Below are 20,170 nucleotides of genomic sequence, written 5' to 3'. Positions count from 1 at the left end.
AATAATGCACTATATGTGCCCTGTGGCACAGTGGTGCCAGGTGTGAGGAGACAGGAGTTAAAGCAGCCACCCTGTGAGAGTGAGGAAGGCAGGGAGAGGCTCCAAGCACTGTTAAAGCACTTTAGAAGCAGAGCAAGGGCAGCTTCCTCTGCAGGAGGGAGCCATGCTGTGAGGACCATGAAGATGGGGTCCACCTATGCCCACCCTAGTCTTGGAAAGCCCCTGCTTAGAAAGGCCCCAACAGGCACAGGCCCTGCCGTGCCCACAGCACACATAGCACCATTCTATTCCAGACCTGGCCCTGGGTGGTATTTCTGCTTTTCTTGGGTCCCAGGATCTCTCCGGTGGCTTCTAGCTGGACACCCCTGCCTCCTCCTGACAAACACCTGGAAGAAATTCTCACCTGCAAATTCCACCTGAGACACCTGGAAGCCCCTGCCAGTAGGCTGAGCACCACCTTCCCTGTTAGGGTGAAGTGCTGGTCTCTCACCCCAGCAGGGTCCCACCAGCCATTCTTTCCCTTCCTTCCCTTCCTCGGCCGCACCAAAGAAACCAAAACCCAAGCCGAAGTATCAGAAACGTGTATTCTTTTTCTTTTAATAGTAAACCTCTTTACAACAAATATAGTGAAAGAGTTTTCAAACAAAACTCATAAGAATCTCGAGGACTTTGTCTTTTCTTATTGTGAAGAATACTAAGAAAGCATCACCATACAGCACGAAAAGAAATATCAAAAACAAACCAACAGCCACACTTGGACTCACCCAGCCCCATGACCCAGGGGGAGCCCCAGGAGTGTGGGTGATTGTCGGGTTTTGGGGTGGGGCACCTCCATGGCCTGTCCCACCCCTCCCTTCCTCTTCCTCACTCCCTCCCTCTGCCTGGGATTTGACCCAGGAAGAGAGAATCCAGATTCTCCGTGTAATATCCCAGCCTCACTTCCCCCATACTAATTCCATTCCTACTACCAACTGCTTTAGGGGGCGGGGAGGACAGCAGAGGGGAGGACAAGGAGTTCCCAAGCTCCATGTCTCCTCCCCTCCATGAAAGCCTAAATTTAACCTCACCCCACCCCAGGGGATTCCAAAGAGTCAGTTAAAAATATATAGAGATATAGGTATTTCTAGATACACTTTTACATCATTTTTGTCTCTCCAAACAAATAAATAATCAGCAAAAGAAGGTGCATTACTTCCTTCCTGTCCAAGGTGGGGAGGGTCAGGTGGGGGTCAGGGGTCAGTCTCTCTGCCTTGAGTGCAGTATTGGGGAGGGGGTAGCGCCTTCTGTTGAGGTGGAGGGTCCTCCTGACCCTGTCCCCAAAAGTTGTGGGAAACCTGGGATAGGAGGGGCATCAGATGACTCCAGTGGTTACTTTGGCAAGTGCCCAGTTCTTCAGAGGGAGTGGGTGGAGGCAAATTTGGCTTGTGAGAGGAAGAAGAAAGTCAGTCCCTGTTTGAAGTCTGGGTTCCCAGGGACCCATTCATCTGGCCAGCCAGGAGCCCCTGCCCCCAAGAAAAACCTTGGGGCACTGAGCTGCAGAAATGTCACATTTTCATTCACAGACCACCCCGTCCCAGAGACAGAGAGGAAAGGACATAGACACATCTACACAGGGTAATCAAAAGCCAGGTTTGCCTCAAGAGGCAGAGGGCAAAACTGGTGAGTACTGTGACCTGCAGGCCCGCCCCACCTGAGCTCACTGGGGACCAAGCCTGGCCTTGGGAGGTGGGCAGAGCCTGAGAAGGGAAGGCCAGTCATTCAATGTTTGTTGAGCACCTATCATTCAACTATTCATCCATTTCAGTACATAGTGAGCGCCTATTGTGTGCCAGGTGTTGGAGGAGGGGGATGCACGCATGCACAAGGCTGCACCCTGGCTTCTTTCCAGGCCCTGATAAGCCTCATCAGTTCCTGCAATTCCCTCTAGGAACCGGCAGGAGAGGCAGGAAGGCTGGACATGCTGTGTCCCTGTCCGGTCAGCAGGTCAGGGCTAAGCCGTGAGTGAGGAAGGACAACTGCTCAATTGAGGAAAAAGCTTTGGGGAGGAAGAGGATCTTGAATGTTGCTCTGAAAGCAGGCCTGGGCTGGGGGACCATGGTGTGAGGGGCCATGGGGACAACTGTGTGGAGGCAGAGGTCTTTGCAGGCCCTGCAGAGGTAGGGCTATAGGGACATGCAAAGGATCAGCTACCAGCCCCACTAGCTGCATTTCAGACCTGTCAGTGTGGAGGAGACAGGAGAGCTGGAGGCCAGGGCTATGGAGCTGGCAGGAACACCTGCCCCATTGTAAACACACAGCAGCCACACAGCACAGAGACGCCTCTGAGCTCCAATCATACAGATTCCCAAACACACCCAGACAGACTCTGAGTCCCCCACCCCCCAACACACATGTGCTGGCACATACAAATACCAGGTGCCCCCATGAGCACACTCAGGTACGTGTACGGTCATGCACACCCCTCTACTACTGGTTCCTTCCTTGTGTCAAATGTTGGAATACTGCAAGAGACTGGGTCACAGAGGCAAGCAAAGATGGTTGTCTGCCACAACAGTGGGCCTTGTCTGGCTCTACCCTCCAACTGGCAGGAAACCCAAGGGAGCACTGCAACCCTTGGGCAGAGGAGCTGGCCTTGTGTGAGGAGGGGGGCAGACCCTGGGGGCAGGGTATACTGGGGAAGGGCAGGCTGGGGGTCTGTTCCCTTCAGTTTGATCTCTGATCCAACCTAAGGACTCAGGACCCCAAGCTTCAGCTGCCCCTGGGTCCCTTGCCCCCCCGCCCCCGGAGGCAATAGAGAGGGGCAGGCTCAGGGGATGGGAGGGGGAGCAAAAACAACAGCAGAAGAATCTCATCTGTACAGTACGGGCCATTTGAGTCATTATTATTACAATATACTTTGACAAAAATAGAATCTCATTTCATATCAATACAACAACAACAACAAAAAAAAAAAACAGTTTCCTGGACTGTTACACTGCTAACATTTTCCAAAGGTCGCTATTTACAATTACAGTAGCCAAGAGGGAAGGTGGGGTGCAGCCTGGAGGTGGCAGGACAAGGAGGTAGCAAGAGACAGTGGGCGCCAAGAGCAGGGAGAGGTGGTGGGAGCAGGAGGGGCTGCCCGGGGGCCAGGGGGCTGGGAGAGGCCCCAGAGGAGCTCGGGAGGCAGGTGCTCCGCGATGGAACCTCCTGCCTCCACAGACCTCTGGGCAGTGTGCGTGCAAGGCCCAGGACGTCCCTCACCACACTCACCCCCTGGAAGGGCTCTCGCCTTCAGGCACCCCGGGGAAGCTCCAGGCTGGCTCTTGCCCTGAGCCACCTCACTAAGTCCCTTCCTCATCCTCCCTGCACATTGTGGCCAGCTTTACAGGGCTGGCATCAATCGAAGGATGGGGAGCTATTGCACTGTGTATCTTAGAGAAAAAGCTTGGAAAGGGAGGGGGCCCCAATCTGCCCCTTGCCCAGCCCCTGCTCTCCTCATCCCCCTTCTCATGGCTTTTTCTCTCCAAATGTGCTTCCAGAGAGGCTCCCACCTCAAATCCCTGCCCCATCCTCAGATTCCCAGGCAGTCTTCCCAGCCCAAAGCCCAGCCAGCACCCACACACCATGGGGGTGCAGCACAAATGTCAGCGAGTGCGTCCCATGGGTGTGCAGGGGCACGTGGGGGCTGGTGTGGGTATTCAGCCCCATGTGCATACAGCCTCACAAACAGCCCAGAAGCAGAGGGACTTTTCAGAACCTCTGCCTCCTTTCTCCTTGAAACACAAACCCACCAGCAAGCCAACTTTGGGGTTGAGTCTATTGTGTGGAGTTCGTTGTTTGGTAGTCTTTTTGGTTATTTCCCTCTGTCTGGGGACGGATAGGAAAGCTCCGCAGGCAGGGCTCGGCACCCATCTTTTCCCAAAGGCCTGTCGGGGCCCCACCCCCTTCCTGCAGCATATGTGTACAACGTGCAAAGTGTCCCCCCCTTCCCGCAAAAAAGAGAGCCCCCCAGCCAATGAAAATGGTGGGAGGTGTGGAAAGAGGGGATGACAGCATCCCCTCTCCAAAGCAAGAATCCAAATTAAAAAATATATAATAATAATAATAATAATAATATAATTATACACAAATGTAACCGTCAACAGGACACGGAGCACAAGAAAGGAAGAGGGGTCGAGCGGGAGGAGCCCAGGACAGGGGGTGGGCGGTGAGATTGTCACTCTTCATCGGGGAGGCTGGGAGTAGGGGAGTGGGAATCGTCACTTTAATGTCTGTGAAGAGAGGAGATGGAGAAGGGGGTGTGAGGGGGTGGCCCAGGCTACAGGTATGCATCCCCTCTCCCCTCCCCCTACTGCCAAGACTCCAGCGGCAGGGCCAGCTGTGGGGGAGGAATTCATCAAGCAGAAGGACTGATGCTGGAGGGAGGAAACAGGCCTTTGGCAGGGGTAAAGGGGTACTGGTGACGCCCAAAAGGGCTGCTAGAGGGGCTAGCCGGCCATAAGGCCTCTCGTATGGGAGACAAACATATCAGGGGGCACACGGGCAGTCCCTGGGTGTAGCAGACACTATAGACAAGAACAAGAGGGTGATGCTACAGTACCCAGGTATCAAGCCGCATCCTCTTCACAGCTGAGCCCTCTGCCTCAGGCTCTGGGGCCGGACGCAGCAAACCCAGTGTGGGCCCGAAGTCCCCCCGTCCGTCATCCCGATCCACTGTCTCATAGGCGCCCCCAGCTGGACTGCTGAGGCCATCACCAGGCTCAGGGCGGGTGGCCGGGAACACAGCTGGAGGGGGAGGCGCAGGGCTGCGCTCACGGCTTGGGGACACTGGTTCCGACTTGATGCTGATATGGGGGTGGGTGGTGACTGTGAGGGCAGCACCCACATGGGGCAGGGGACTGCCCGGGCTGGAGGAAGGTAACAGGGGTAGGGTACAGAGGACAGAAATAGAGGGAGGAGTGATAGAAGGTCATGAGACAGGCATTAAGAGCGAAAAGAGGTAAGAATACGGGGGAGAGGGACCAGGAGAGAGAAGGTCAAATGAAGGGATAAGAAAGGATATGGGAAGTATTAGTTCTCCTTCTACCTCACAATGTCATCTGCAGCCCAGGAGGCCCCACTTGCACCCCACCCCCACCCTGAGGCTGGCCGGGGCAAGGGCTCAGGGTAAATCTCCCAGGCCTACACAGGGGACCCCGAGGTTGCCACCACTGCCTCACATGCTGCATACTGCCCACACGTGATGTCTGCTGGTGACAGGCGACCCCAAAGGCACCCCAGCTCTCAAGAGGACCCTCTTCCCCTGTTCCCCAGGACTCACATGAGGTTGCTGAGAGACACGGGGACAAGGTGGGACTGCTGCTGAGGTGGCTGCTGCTGTGGCTGTGGTGGAGGCTGAGGCTGTGGCGGAGGCTGCGGCTGCTGCGGCTGCTGGGGCTGCTGTGGCTGCTGCCAGGTGGCAACGGTGCCTAGGGACAGCCCCCCGGGTGAACTGAAGGCTGGTAAAGAGGAGAGCTCTGCACTGGTCAGCTGGTAATCTGCACAGGAAGAGCAGGGCTGGAGTGGGAGACATCCCCCACACTCCCCAGGCTCCCATGGGGCAGCTGCCACCCAGAGGACCACAGCAATGAGGGAACAGGTGGTGGTTAATGACAGATGAAAATCCCATGAAGAAAAAAAAAAAGAAAATCCCATGAAGAAGGCACTCAGAATTAAAGAAATCCAAGTTATAATAACCATGAGGTGTTGTTTTATTCCAGGATAAAAAGAGGTGTTTTTTAAAAATAGTGAACTTTTTTTTCTAAATCATGTGTAGGTATCACTTTGATGACAATTTTTTTAAAAGAGAAAGAAGTGAGGGAAAAGTAGGGAGGGTCTGACACAGGTATAACTGACTGCCATCTCTTTACCCACGTGAAGTGGCAGGAACCATGGCAAGTGCTTGGTGAATGTGGCCTCAGAAGCAGGTGATCGCAGCTGCCATCCCCAGCCCCGTGCACTGCTGTGCCCACACAGACACACAGAGGACACAGGTTTGCCACCTGGGCCTCTCACTCCCAGGGCAGAGGGGCTGCCCCCAGGGCAATGCCACTGGCCAAGGTTCTGACACATATCCCCCAGGGGCGGTGTGCATTACTTCCCAAAATGTCTACTTTGACCACGGGACTGTGATGTGTGCACAGTCACAGAATAAATAGAACCACGACATGCTTCACAACTTACACAGCACTGTTATGTCTCATTCTGTGTTCTGCTTAGAATAGTTTAGAAAATGTCCTGCCTGAAGATCTCAAAAAGCCTACCCTGTGACTGGGTGGTGATGGTGGTGCTGTGATAGGACCCTTTCTCTCTACCTCCACCCTGCCCTGGAGCCCTGGCCTGGCTTTCTCAGGAAGCTGGCACATTGACCCCAACCATGCCTCTTTTCTGCCTCCTCAGCCTCTCTAGTTGTTCTCTTTCATTCCTTCACTCTCCTCCAGGAAGCCCTTCTGAGCTGGCGGTGTTCCCTTACCACTCCTCAAAACCGAACCATCTGCTCAGCTCACCTCTGTCTTGCCTCCTGAGGACAAGGTCTCCCTTCTCCATTAGGTCCTTTATTAAAAATAAAGGATTCCGGGCGGCACCTGTGGCTCAAGGACTAGGGCGCCGGTCCCATATGCTGGAGGTGGCGGGTTCAAACCCAGCCCCGGCCAAAAAAAAATAAAAATAAAAATAAAGGATTCCAAGCTAGGCGTGGTGGCTCATGCCTGTAATCCTAGAATTCTAGGAGGCAGAGGCGAGGGGACTGCCTGAGCTCACGAGTTCCAGACCAGCCTGAGCCCAAGCAAGACCTCATCTCTAAAAATAGCTAGGTGTTGTGGCCGGCGCCTGTAGTCCCAGTTACTTGGGAGGCTGAGAGAGAGACTCTCTTGAGCCTAAGAGTTCGAGGTTGCTGTGAGCTGTAACACCATTGCTCTTTACCAAAGGCAACAAAGTGAGACTCTTGTCTCAAAAAAAATAAAAATAAAAAAATAAAGGATGCCCAGTTAAATTTGAATTTCAGATAAAACAAGTAACTTTTTAGTGTTAGGGTACCCCAAAGACATACTTACGTTAAAAAGTAATGTATCATTTTATCTGAAATTCAAACTTCACTGGGCATTCTGTGCTTTTATTTGGTAAATCTGGCAACCACTATCAGGCGGAGGCTCCCCCCCAATCAATGGCCTTCCTCAGACTGGGGCCTGCCTGGAGGATATCTAATGTCCCCTCCCTGGTCACTTGTCTGCCCCAAGCCCAAGTGCACACACATGCATGTCACATGAACGCTCACCTGTGTTGTAGGCAGTGGGCATGGAAGAGAAGGGGAGGCCCTGGCTGAGCAAACTCGGCGTTGCCACGGAGACCACTGGGGTGGTGAGTGAGTGGGTGGACTGGGAGGCCCCCAGGCGTTGGGCACTGTTCTGTAGGAGAGAACTGTCTGTTAGGAGAGGGCTGGTGGGCCGGTCTCCATTCTAAGGCCAAGAGGGTGCCTGAGTCCCAAAGCCAAGATGGGTGCCTTAGCAGAGGCCCCAATATACACTCCCCCTTCCACAATGGTGGTTCACAGAGACACTGAGCTCCATAGAGAAATGCACACACAACTCGTTCACACCTGCACACGTGCAAAGAGGAAGGCTTATCACTTGCCCTGTGGCCCGGTCCCCCAGAAGCACACACGCCGGCAGCAGTGTGCTGGCATATCTTAGGGAATGTAGAGCTGGCGTGGCGTGTGCCTGCGCGTATGCACACACGTGTGTGGGGCTGTCAGCTCCATCTGCCGCTGAGTCACTTGTTTATTCCAACTCCACACTGGGGCCGAAACTGCCGCCGTGTTGGCCGCCAAAGCCTCCCTGCCTTTTCCAGTCTCTCTGGTCTCCCGTCAGAGAGCTGGGGAGGGAAGAGCCCCCGCCCCACTCCTGGCTGAGGATGAGTGTGTGTGCGAGAGAAAAAGAGGAAGAAGAGAGTGGCTGAGTGTGGGAGGGAGCACAAGGAGACAGAGGCAGGCAGGGAAGTACTCCCTAAGAAGGACAACTTTGGCCTTGGCTTAGGCCTCAGCTTCCCCAGAAAAACCAATTTTCCTGTCCAGTTGGCATCACTCCCAAAGAGTGCCCTGACCTGGCTTCCAGGAATGCTGTTTGGGCCTAAATGTGGATAGAAAACTAGTGGGTTCCAACCCCCTAATCCAGGCAGCAGGGCTGGGGCCCGCCCACTTTCCCTTCCACATGTACAGACAAACAGAGACAGGTGTGTCTGAGTGAACGGAACATTGCATGAACACATCCATGTGTACACAGGCACACACACATGCATGTCTAACATCTCACCCGCACCTCATTCACCTCTGTGTCCCGCTTGGCACTGGACACAACTCCTGGCAAATAACCAACAGCACACAGTACACACATGGGCAGGAGAACACGAGCACACACACACTGCATGCTGGTGCCTTGCAGAGCAATACCCACAACTGAAAGCCACAGCAGATGGCTCACAGCTTCACTTACCAGATCTAAATGGTCCTCAGTCTGAGAGCAGAAATAAAACCAAGTGGATGTTCAGTCTCTGGCCTCTCTGCCCTCCCCCATACTCTGTCCCCACAGCCATTCTATCTATCTCTCTGCATAAGAGCAGGATTAGCTCTCCCCAGCCTACAAGGACAGAGTTCTTCACTGTCCTGACTGATTTCCAGAAGATGCTATAGCCACATCTCCACCAGTTAGGAAATCCTCACAATCTAACCCCATCTTTCCTCCTATAATGGTAAATCCTTTCTATTATCCTCCTCATCACAGAAGCTTTTTTTCTACCTTCTGTCCCATGTTTTACTGCCTTTCAGCTGGTACTCTCTGTGTACCAATAATCTCTTAAAGGCCCTCTGGGAAGAAAGAGCTCATGAAAAGCCATGCTTCCATCATCCTTCTTAGGAAGTCCTAACTGGTAGCTGACCTTTACTTCTCCTGCTAGACGCCTGCTCTTTCCCCTTCCATGGTCCCATTCCCCAGCCCCTGCCCTTGGCCCAGGCACCCACTTACCAAGTGATGCATTAACCCCTTTCCTCCCTGGGAAGTGATGACTCGCAGGTCAGGTTTACGGCTGGGGGCTCCAAGCTGGGTGCTATGGGTAGGCGGGGGCGGAGACTTGGCAGGGATGACTTTGTTTAGGCTATTGCCATTGGCCACAGGCAGGAGGCCGGGGGAAGCCCGAGCACTGACATAGCCATTCCCTGGAGAAGCAAAGAAATGAGAGTAAAAGGAAAACCAGAGGCCTATCCCTCAGCCCTGTCATTTCCTCATACCAATACTCCTGTCATCCTCTCAAAGCCATGCTCAGGCTTAGTGTGGATGCTGAGCTTTCTGAAAAACTTCATGTCTTGGGACTAAGAGGAAGGGAACACTCCTCACTCCTGAATCATTGGGTCTGTTTCCTGCCTCCAAGCTGCATGTGATGGGGCTGGGTGGTGGGTCTCTGCAGTTGGTGGGAAGAGCTGGAAAGCAGCTATTGACCCCAGGCCCTACAATGGCCAAGAGGTTCTTCTGCAGCCTAACCTCTCCCTCCCCTTGTCATCTGTGGTCTCCACAGGCAGCAAGTCTAGCACTCTGAGATCCCTGTCTGCCCCAAACTGGACCCATAATGGACCAGGATGTGGAAGGGGGTAAGCCTGGAGAAGCCTGGTCACCAGGACAAATCACCAACCATCCAGCCTGCTCCCTCTGCCATGAGCTGGGGATTGACACATGACAAGTTGCCTACAGCTTGGAGGAAATGAGCCATTCAGTGGTGTTATTGGTACTGGGAGTCAGATAACATAGCTATCGCCATACTGGACCAGTAATAACAAGACAATAACTACGTTTTACATTTGCTCGTCACTCCACAATCTATACACGTCTCATTTAATCTTCACATTAACCCTACAAGATGAACATGACACTTTTTTTTTTTTGAGACAGAGTCTCACTATGTCGCCCTCCATAGAGTGCCATAGCGTCATAGCTCACAGCAACCTCGAACTCTTGGGCTTAAGCGATTCTCTTGCCTCAGCCTCCCAAGTGGCTGGGACTACAGGCGCCCACCACAACGCCCGGCTAGTTTTTTGTTGCTGTTGTAGTTATCATTGTTGTTTGGCGGGCCTGTGCTGGGCTTAAACCCACCATCTTCGGTGTATGTGGCTGGCGCTCTGGCTGGCTGAGCTACATATCCCAGTTACAGAAGAGGAAACTAGAGCCTGGTTGGGAGAGGCATAATGACCTGTCCAGGACCACACAGCTGGCTGCAGGCCAAGCGAGGGCTCTTGCCTGCTTTCTGCTCACTGGACTCATGGGTCTCACTATTTCCATAAGATCTTCAAGCCTTTCTCTGGCCCTCTTCCAGAGAGAGAGAGAAGCATGCACCCATTCTCCCAGTCTCCCTATACCAGTACACAAGTACTGCCAGTATATGAGTGCCTGAGGCTGAGCTGAGGATTCTAGGTCCAAGGATGTGAATGTGACCACAATTGTAAAAGCCACCTTGTTCTGTCCCGTAAGAGAACGCAACTGCCCTGGAAGTGCGTGCCTGCCTCCATCCCAATTTCCAGATCACTCTGGGAATGGCAGGAATGTCAGGGTGACGTCAATGGTGACATTCGAAGTCACAGTCACTGAGCCAGACAACAGCACAGGGCAGGAGGGGCTGTCAGCTGCCATGGAGGGCAGGGCAAGAGGAACAGCCTTTCTTCTGTGGCTTAAGTGTGTTCACTCACAAGTGCACGTGTAACGCTGGATGCCTCTCTGAGAGTGAGAACACAGGTGTGAGCATCTGTGTGAGTCTGTACCTACTGTCTGTCTGGGCATTCTCATCCTCAGTTCTCACCCAGAGGTCCTTAGACAAAACTGGAAAAACTTGGATCTTCTCCTCCAATAAGACATGTTGGCCCATTCTCACAGTTTCCCCATAATTCTCTGAGCCTACATCTCTGCTGATCTTTAATGCCAAGCACTGCTATAGACAACAAAATCCAGAGGTTTAAAAACCTCTGCCTCTTTATCCAGTTCAGGTCCTAGGATTTTGCTCTCTTCTAATCTAGGTCCTTTCTGGTTCTTGGGCCCTAGGGCTCCTGGGGCCGCTAAGCAGGCAGACTTCTCCACCCCAGCAAGGGCTGGCTGCACTCACCGACAGGGCTGGGGCAGGCGCCGTTAGCACTGGTCAGCTCTCCACCCAGCATGGCCCCTGGAGGAGAAACAGAACCATGACAACTGATGGCCTATCCCCCTCCAGAGCTAGTACTGGGGACTGAACAGAAAGAGGGGACCCAGGAAAAGGAACCACATGAATGAGGGTTGTTGTGATGGGTGAAGAGAAATATGCTTTGTTGAAAATGGAATCCCAGGTTGGGCGTGGTGGCTCATGCCTATAATCATAGCACTCTGGGAGGCTAAGGTGGGTGGATTGCCTGAGCTCAGGAGTTTAAGACCAGCCTGAGCAAGAGCAGATTCCATCTCTAAAAAAAAAAATTGCCAGGCATTGTGGTGGGTGCCTGTAGTCCCAGATACTCAGGAGGCTTAGGCAAGAGGATCACTTGAGCCCAAGAGTTTGAGGTCACTGTGACCTATGATGCCAGAGCACTCTATTGAAGGTGATAAAGTGAGACTGTCTCAAAAAAAAAAAAAAAAAATGGAATCCCAAAGTTCCCATTACACCTCATTCCCACCTCACCCACCACCTACCAGCCTACTCACCTGCACTAGCTGGCCGCTGGGGCAGGCCAGGAGACACACTATTCCTCTGTAGTGCTGGCTGTTGGGGGGACAGGAGCCGTGGGTCTGTGAGGGATGATGTCACCAGGGAAGGGGTGACCAGGGAGCCGCTAGGATTGCTGAACTGCAGTGAGCTCTGATTTGACACAGGCACCGTGACAGGCATGGCAAAGTTGGGGGCTGGGACAGCTGACTAGACAGAAAGATGAAGAGGCAGCGTCAGGACAGGCCAACCCCTTACCCTGAGCCCACTTTGCCTGGGGGGCAGGCAAGGGTTTTCTCATTTCTGGGCTGTGCATCCTGGGACCAGCAGTTTGAGTCCTTGCCCTGGGCCCTCTTGGAGTCCTGCCTGCCACTCCCAGCAGGGAAGAACTTTGGGGTCCAGCTCTGCCTAGAGAATGAGAGCAAGGCTCTGCCCCTGCAGACAGAACCAGGGACACCCCTAGTGGAGGCAGGTTAGTCCTCAGCCAGGCAAGACACACTGGGGCAGGTTAGAGGCCCTGAGTATAGACCCAGTCCACACACGCAAGGCTGCTAAGGCCAGCTCCATGGGCTGGGACAGACTGGGCTCATAGCGGTCTCTCATCCAACAGCCAACTGCAGGGGGAGTCCGCCCGCTGCTTCCCTAACAGGGCCGAGAGCCTTTGGCTGGCACATCAGAGGCCAAGGAGGCCTCTCCCCAAAAAGAACATCTGGGCAAAGGGCACATTCTGCTTTCCTGTTCTCTAAGGATCTTGTGTCGTCTACATACTCTTGCTGGTGAGAAGCACACTCCAGGCCTTTCTGGCTTATATTCCACCCAAGACAAGTCTCAGCAAGGGTCACAGGCTTATCGTGACCAAGGTCAGAGGTTCCTCAGTGGTCACTAACAGCTCCAGCATGGCTCAGAGCAGAACACCCATCAGAGGCAGCCGATGGCTGGGGCAGGGCGCGAAGCCACACCATGCAGGCGGGGCTCTCTTCCCCGCGACTACTCACGGCCAGTCTATAACTCTGCATCATTTTATCAAACTCCTCGTCTATCTTTTTATATTTCTCTTCCGTCTGGGGGGTCAGGGCAAACACCTCGTCCACCTCGGGGCTCTCACATTCCCTGTGCTTCTTGTGCAGCGCCTGGGGGGAGGGGTGGTGGCGACAGAGATGAGTAGGGCTCACCCCATAGCGCCGGAAGAGCCCGTCCAGCTCCTCGCTGGCACGACGGTACTTGTCCTCCAGCAGAGGGCTCTGCTCCAGCGAGTCCTCCCCGTCGGGCTCTGGGCTGTCACAGCCGTTGAAGCCCTTCTTCCTCAGGGTCTGTAACCGCACTGCGTGTCAGGCCAGGGCCGAATCATCTCCCCCAGCTCCTTCCAGCCCTCCCCGCAGACAGTGAGCACACAGCCCTGGGCACCCTGCAGAGATCTGCTTGGTAGGGGGGCATCAGAACACAGGGGCCAGGGGGACTCAAGGTGAGTGCACTCTGAACGGACACATTACTTCACTGTAGGTGGGGAGGAGGCTCCACAGGGATGGGCTAAGCCTGGGCGGGAATTAGGGAGGTTTTCTATCCCAGTCTCTGGGCTGTACTGAGGAGAAATGGGGTTGAGAGAGAAGGACCTGAGACAGACACAGGAATGATGCAGAAAAGTACAGCGGGATGCTGTGGAGGCTCCCTTGGTAGGTCTGCAGTAGAGCCCAAAGCTGCCCTCAGCATGCTCAAAATATTCTGACAGACACTTGCTTTGTCTTTAAAATGAACGTTAAGTTTTACATTCTAATCTAGATAAAAGCAAGCAGGTCTGGCTTGGTGCTCAGTGGTTAGGGTGCCAGCCACATACCCTGGGGCTGGCAGGTTCAAACCTGGCCCAGGCCTGCTAAACAACTACAACAACAAAATAGCTAGGCGTTGTGGTCGGCGCCTGTAGTCCCAGCTACTTGGGAGGCTGAGGCAACAGAATTGCTTAAGCCCAAGAGTTTGAGGTTGCTTTGAGCTGCGATGCCAGGGCACTCTACCCAGGGCAACAGAGTGAGCCTCTGTCTCTAAAAAAAGAGACTCATCTAAATCTCTGAACAGGCCTATGGCTTCCCAGCACCCTCTTCATTACTCAAAGTTCTGTACTCCCCAGGAGAATACACCTCAGTGTGAGAAGCAGGAATGTTCAATCCACACAATGCCCTTTAAAGCAGGCACTGGGCCTATTTTGCAGAGGTGGACACAAGGTACAGGGAGCCCAAAGGTCAAAGCTCCGGGAGGCCAACACACCCTGCCCAAGACCATGTAAGCAAGATAGGCCAGAGCTGAATTCCAAACCTCGTGTCCTTCAACAGTTCACAATGCCAGCTCTCTTTAAAACAGAACAAAGAACCACAGAGACCCACAAAGGGACAGAGATAGAGCAAGAGAGATAGAAACAAAGAGACAAAAAAAGGAGGTGGCACATGTGGCTCAAAAGAGTAGGCTGCCGAGGCTGGGGCAAGAGAATCGCGTAAGCCCAAGAGTTAGAGGTTGCTGTGAGCCGTGTGACGCCACGGCACTCTACCGAGGGCGGTACAGTGAGACTCTGTCTCTACAAAAAAAAAAAAAAAAAAAAAGAGTAGGCTGCCGGCCTCATATACTGGAGATGGTGGGTTCAAACCTGGCCCCGGCCAAAAAAAAAAAAAAGAGAGAGACAAAAAAAGGGAGAGGCAGATGCAGAAGCAGACGGAAAGATGGGAACAAGGTGGAAAGACAGAAACAGAGAGATGGTTCGGTGTCTATAGCTCAAGCAACTAAGGCGCCAGCCACATACACCAGAGCTGGTAGGTTCGAATCCAGCCCGGGCCTGCCAAACAACAATGACAACTACAACCAAAAAATAACCAGGCGTTGTGGCAGGCGCCTGTAGTCCCAGCTACTTGGGAGGCCGAAGCAAGAGAATCGCTTAAGCCCAGGAGTTGGAGGTTGCTGTGAGCTGTGACACCATGGCACTCTACCAAGGGCGACAGCTTGAGGCTCTGACTCAAAAAAATAAAAATAAATAAATAAAAATTTATTTTAAAAAACAACAACAACAAAAAGACAGAAACAGAGAGGAGAAAGATGATGGAGTAGAAAGAGGTCATGCCATGCCTGACAGATACAGAAACAGACTCTCGGGGAGGGCTGGGGGTGGCCTCCGTGGGTCAGTTCGCCTGTATGCAACCTGGCTTCCTCCTCAGACCCAGGCTTTGTGTGAGAAGAGGCAGTTGTGTGTGCACAAGGGGCTGTAGGAGGCCAGGCACATCAGGCATGTGCGGGGGCAGGTGTGGGTGTGAGTGGGGCTGGGCGCGGGCCCACCTCGATGATGTCAGCATTGGTGCGGCTTTCGTGCGGCTCGTTGTACTCCGTGTACTTGAGCAGCACCTTGTCCATGTCGGTGCTCGCATACTGGAACAGCTTGTTGGAGTGGTTGAAGATGATGAGCGCAATCTCACAGTCACACAGCACACTCAGCTCATAGGCCTTCTTCATCAGCCCAAACTTCCGCTTGGTGAATGTCACCTGCAGGAAGGCAGGAGGTGGCAGAGTCTGGCTCAGTCAAGGCCTGCCCAGGAAACCCAGCCTACAGGCAGCCAGACAGCCCCTGTCTTCGGGAGTCCCCATTCCCAGGGTGACAGCCCCTGCTCTCAGGAGTCCCTGGTCTGGGGAAGTAGCAGGTTAGCACTTCTCCATCAATACATGGCCAGGACACTGAAGGGAGAGGATTCAGACGGACATAACTCCACACCTTCATGCTGGGGGCAGTGAAGAGTAGAGAGCTTCCTAAGGTCAAAGAGGAGAAGGAGGCTGGGTGCGGTGGCTCATGCCTGTAATCCCAGCACTTGGGGAGGCCTAGGAAGGTAGATTGCCTGACTTACAGGTTCGAGACCAGCCTAAGCCAGAGCCAGATCTCGTCTCTAAAAATAGCTCAGCATTGTCCCAGCTACTTGGGAAGCTGAGGCAAGAAAATTGCTTGAGCCTAAGAGTTAGAGGTTGCTATGAGCTATGACACCAGGGCACTCTACCAGGGGCAACAAAGTGAGAGTGTCTCAAAAAAAAAAAAAAAAAAGAGGGGGGGCAAGGATTCATTTGGGGGAGAGGGAGTGCCTCAGAGTGGCCCAAGGACTGTGTGTGGTTCCTTGATGGGGACAGAGCCCACCTGATTGCAGCAGCAGATGAGGCTCCGAGTTCTTGGACACAGTGCTGCAAGAAGATGGGGGTTCCTCTTCTCCCAACCTTAGCCCTTCCCCCTCTCTAAAAGCTTCTAGAGTCCCCCTCTCCAAGGAAGCCCTCTTGGAGTGCCTCAGAATGGATACAGAGGCCAGTTCCCAGCTCTAGCCCACTCCATGTGCTTCTAGGATTTACTCACCTGACGGTTGCGCTCATCAGTGATTCGCTGGATCTGAATCTTTTTCCTCCCCATCTTCTCCAGGGGACCTCACTGTTGGGAAGAGGGGCTTGCCGGGCTGTGGGTCTCGGCACACCTCACACTGTGCTCATGAACAGTCTGGGATTGGTGCTCAGTTCATGGTCTCCAAGACACCTGCACACAGCCTCCTGGAAGGGTGCATCATAAAAGAACCCTAAGCATCAGCTTGCTTCTTGGTCTCACTCCTTGGCGCATGGGCTAGGCCATAGCACCACTGTGAGAGTGGCAGTGTCTGAGCCCTACCCTCAAAATGAGGCAGTGCTGTCTCCATGCCACAGCCAGGCACACACACTCGGCCATACACCAGAGCCCAGGACTCCGCCCAGACTCTCTCAGCAGTCACTGCTGCCCTTAGCTTCTATGTCAGACAAGAGTACATAGATCTCCTGGGCTGGGTCTTAGAAAATGCTCCATGCGCCTTTCTTCCCAGGGCTTCCTCAGAGCAGAGACCCTGGAGCTCTCTAGCTGCCTCTGGCCCAAAGAGGCGGTTCCCATCCCGGAGCCCTGCAGAGCTGGCTTCATGCACACTTGCCAGTTGGCAGGCAGTGAGTATGGCACACCTGGTACCGGAATGGGTGTCTCTGCTGCCCTAGCTCAGAACATCAGAGCAGGTTCTTATACCTGACTCACTGGGCCCTGGGACCTGTCTCAGGGCTGGGGCTCTATGAAGCCCTACCTCCCTTCCATAAGACCCTCCACATCCACTTGTTTTACTCAGTGGGCCTCAGCCTCTGGGTTTTTGTAAGAAGAAAGGGTTTTGTTGCTTAAAACAAACACATACACCATTCCCTTAGACTAGGGGATGGCAAATTTGGGGCCAGATAGTAAAAATTTCAGGCCTTACAGACCATAAAGTTTCTGTTGTTACCACCCAACTCTGCCACTGTAGCACGAAAGCAGTTGACAACACGTAACTGAGCATGGGCAAGGCTGTGACCTGATAAATCTGTATTTACAAAAACAGGCATAGGCCAGATTCAGCCCAAAGGTCAGAGTTTGCCGACTCCTAGTCCACGAGCAGCACTTCCCGTTTTGCCATCAAGGCATGCAGAGAAAGTACAGGGCCTAGTGACACATGGGTGAGGCCATTGGCAGCCAGGGGGTGCAGGCCCAGGCAGAGATATCATCATTCAGTACACCTGCAACTCCATGGCCCACTGGTCGGCAGCTCTAATTCCAGAGGCAGGATGGGGCGCAGAGCCCTGTGCTGCCCAACTGTGAGGAACACCAGGGGATGGAGGGGCATAGGTAGGCAGCACAGCCACAGCGGGAGATGGACAAACAGGACAACCTTAGAGCCCTTCTAGCTGTTATCCAGGGAGTCTTCGGTCAAAGGAGGGCAGTGAGCATGGGGTCTGCGCTCTCTAAAGCCACTCTATTTGGGGCCTGGGAGGGGCCAGAGAAGCCAGAGAACGCCAGTCTTCCCCTTGACAGTGCTCCCACCCAAGACTCTGGTGCAGAGTCCATGGAGATGGTCTCTGTGGACTGACCCCCCAATCTGGACAGAGGAGTTACTGAGGCGTTTGATAACAGAAAACTACCCCTACCCCTGGCCCCAGCCAATGGAGCACAGCTGAGTCCCTTGAGCCTTGCCAGCCTCACTCAACATAGCCTCTAAGGTACCATAGAAGATGCCCATAGCCCATATTCAGCCTTGGCATCTTGACCATGGAGGGAAGGGAGAGAAGAAAGAGGGAGTACCTATGGACGGGGCAAGGAACAGGAGTACCCCTCAGGCCTGCTGGAAAAAGAGTATCCCTCCCTGGTCAGCTACGGAAGACAAGGCCAAGGCCACTCTCTCCCGCCTTACAGGAACCCCCACACTCCTCCTCCCCACTTCCTCTTCAAGGTTCTCCAAGGGCCCTGAGCCACCTACTGTCCCCCTGAAGATGCCCCAGGACAACACCAACAACAGCTTGGTCGGCCCTGGGTGGCCCCAAACCAGCTCCAGCTTGCCTGTGACCCCAATCCCTACCGAACTCCCATTGCCAAGGTTCTAGCCCAAGGGTTTCAGCCCTGCCCCCCCAGAACAATCTGAGGACTACACAGCAAAGTGGGCCTTGGCAGGGAAGGTGAGGTGGGAACACAGAGCTGGGGGCACTATGAAGGACTGGCTTCCTTCAAATGATCTTCTCCTTCTCCAGACAGCCTTGGAGATCCCACTCTGGCCTGGTAGCGCCTGCACTGCTAAGGCATCCACCTCCCTCCCTGCTCACTGCCTCCCCAATACTTTTTGTTCCTAAGCACATTCTTGCTGAGATGTAACTGCTGTAAGCATATGACCAACACTGTCTCTTCCTTCAAGTTAGGAGAGAACCTCTCTTTGTTCTCACAACCCTCAGAAAAGTCATCTTATAATCTTTCTAATCACAATTGTAAATAATTATAAAGCCATGCTTCTCTTTAATGCCTTCCTCCCCTAATAAGGCTTAAGTTTCATGAGGGCAGGAACGATAGCTGTCTTTTACACTAGATCTTACTGGATCTCCTCTAAGAAGGAGCTCTATTTAAAGGAAGAAAAGGTTATTCCATTGCTGTGACTCTGTGAGAAGTCCTTCTTGCAGTCTAACCTCTGTCAGTCCTGCTGCAGTACCAGTTCCTCTCTCTCCCTGTGAAGCTGGAACACTTCTGCTAGTCCTGAAGGCTGTCCATTTGGCTGTCCACCCACTCTCCCAAATACCCCTGCCACCCCATTCCTCAACCCTCCCCAACCCTCAGGTCGGCTGGTGCTGAGGGTGAGACTCTAAAGTCTTCTAAGGAGCAGCCCTGAGCACATGGAGATGGAGAGGATGGGGTTGCTTAGGCAACTGTCGCCTGGCAACCAGCTCCCTGGCTGATCTCCTACACCCCCCCACCCCCGCCTCATGCTGGGGGAGCTGGGATGCGAGAGGGATCAGGGCTGAGAAGGCAGGGAAATCGTAGAGACCCACTGAGCATCCCCTGGTAGAGACATATCAGGGTTAAAAATACCAGTCACCATCCATCCTAACTCCCCACCAAGGTAGCCCAAAGCACTTTCTATTAAGTCCATGCTTCCCAGGGCCTCCCACCTCTGTGCCAGCACTGCAGAGGAGGAGACACCCTACCTTGGGTAGTTCTTCGTCCTACTCCATCATGAACCCCCTTACAAAGCAGGCTCAGTCTGGACTAACCTCTTTCCCTCTACTTTCCATTCCAGATTGTTGCAGGGTCTTTGAAAGCCCTGGGGCAAGAACATTAAAGCAACCCTGACTTTGGAAGAAAGGGTGGCTGGGGCCCAGAAGGGCACAAGGAACCCTAAGCTGACCCCATCCAAGGTGTGGAGGCCTGTCCTGTCCAAGCTTCCCTCCTACCCAATTAGGGAGATTCTAATGAACACCTGGACCTCCTTAATTAGTCCTCTGCCTAATTACCTAACCAAATGCCAGCAGCCAGAGGCCTGGGCATCTGTTCTCCAGATGTGAGTCTCTCCTCCCTAGCCTTGCCTGGCCCCATTCTTCTTCTTTCTGGCCACCTATTCTTCCAGGAAGCCCTCTCAGATGCCCTGGTCCTTGGCTGCTTCCCTTCCAACCCTCCAGCCTCCACTCTGCCTGGTGTCTGGAGCCCAAAACTTGGGAGGGCTTGAGCTGCCAAATAGGGGGTTGGCCAGGACAGCCTTCCCCTCTGATGGCCCCAGGGCTGCTCAGGCCATAGACATGACTCTTTGGGCTGGCAGCATCCGTGACATCAAGAGTAACCCTTCAAAGGCTCTGCTGCTAGATTCTGATGCCCATAGAACCATGGACAGGGCAGGGCTGGGCAGGGTGGATCTCAGGTGGTAGGGTGGAGGCTGGTGGAAGCAGGGCCCCCCTGATGGAGATAGGAGGAGCAAAGTGAGGGCAGGGAGGGGCAGTTAGGCTGGCCACAAGGAAGCAGGCGCAGACACCCCCTGTGTAGATGAGTGGTTGAGGAGAAGCCTTTGCAAATAGAGAGCAGGGAGGACACAGGGCGGGAGGCCTCTCTGAAAACAACCACAGCCAAGAGAGAGAGCTGAGGAGATGGGAGACTATT

The 20,170-nt window shown here is 53.7% G+C and overlaps 1 protein-coding gene across 5 annotated transcripts in view; it reads right to left on the bottom strand.

Annotated features, from left to right (window-relative positions):
* Nucleotides 1-570: 570 nt before the first annotated feature.
* The window catches only part of MEF2D (myocyte enhancer factor 2D), a 32,036-nt gene continuing 12,436 nt past the window's right edge, over nt 571-20,170 (bottom strand). Inside the window, exons 2-12 of one of the 5 annotated variants that reach the window (XM_053604541.1) lie at nt 16,082-16,269; nt 15,031-15,234; nt 12,894-13,031; nt 11,721-11,931; nt 11,155-11,211; nt 9,036-9,226; nt 8,508-8,528; nt 7,295-7,424; nt 5,303-5,519; nt 4,583-4,826; nt 571-4,253 (exon numbers count right to left, since the gene is read on the bottom strand). In XM_053604541.1, the coding sequence (XP_053460516.1) occupies nt 4,242-4,253; nt 4,583-4,826; nt 5,303-5,519; nt 7,295-7,424; nt 8,508-8,528; nt 9,036-9,226; nt 11,155-11,211; nt 11,721-11,931; nt 12,894-13,031; nt 15,031-15,234; nt 16,082-16,135 (1,479 nt within the window). In that variant the 5' untranslated portion in view covers nt 16,136-16,269 and the 3' untranslated portion in view covers nt 571-4,241. Of the gene's footprint in view, nt 4,254-4,582; nt 4,890-5,302; nt 5,520-7,294; nt 7,425-8,507; nt 8,529-9,035; nt 9,227-11,154; nt 11,212-11,720; nt 11,932-12,716; nt 12,852-12,893; nt 13,032-15,030; nt 15,235-16,081; nt 16,270-20,170 lie in introns of all 5 variants that reach the window. The other 4 variants (XM_053604538.1, XM_053604537.1, XM_053604540.1 and 1 more) reach the window with 4 other exon arrangements.

This window comes from Nycticebus coucang, chromosome 10 (assembly GCF_027406575.1).
Source record: "Nycticebus coucang isolate mNycCou1 chromosome 10, mNycCou1.pri, whole genome shotgun sequence".
NCBI classification, from domain to species: Eukaryota; Metazoa; Chordata; class Mammalia; order Primates; family Lorisidae; genus Nycticebus; species Nycticebus coucang.
Note: the sequence above shows the minus strand (reverse complement) of the source record. Positions and strands in the feature narration are given on the sequence as shown.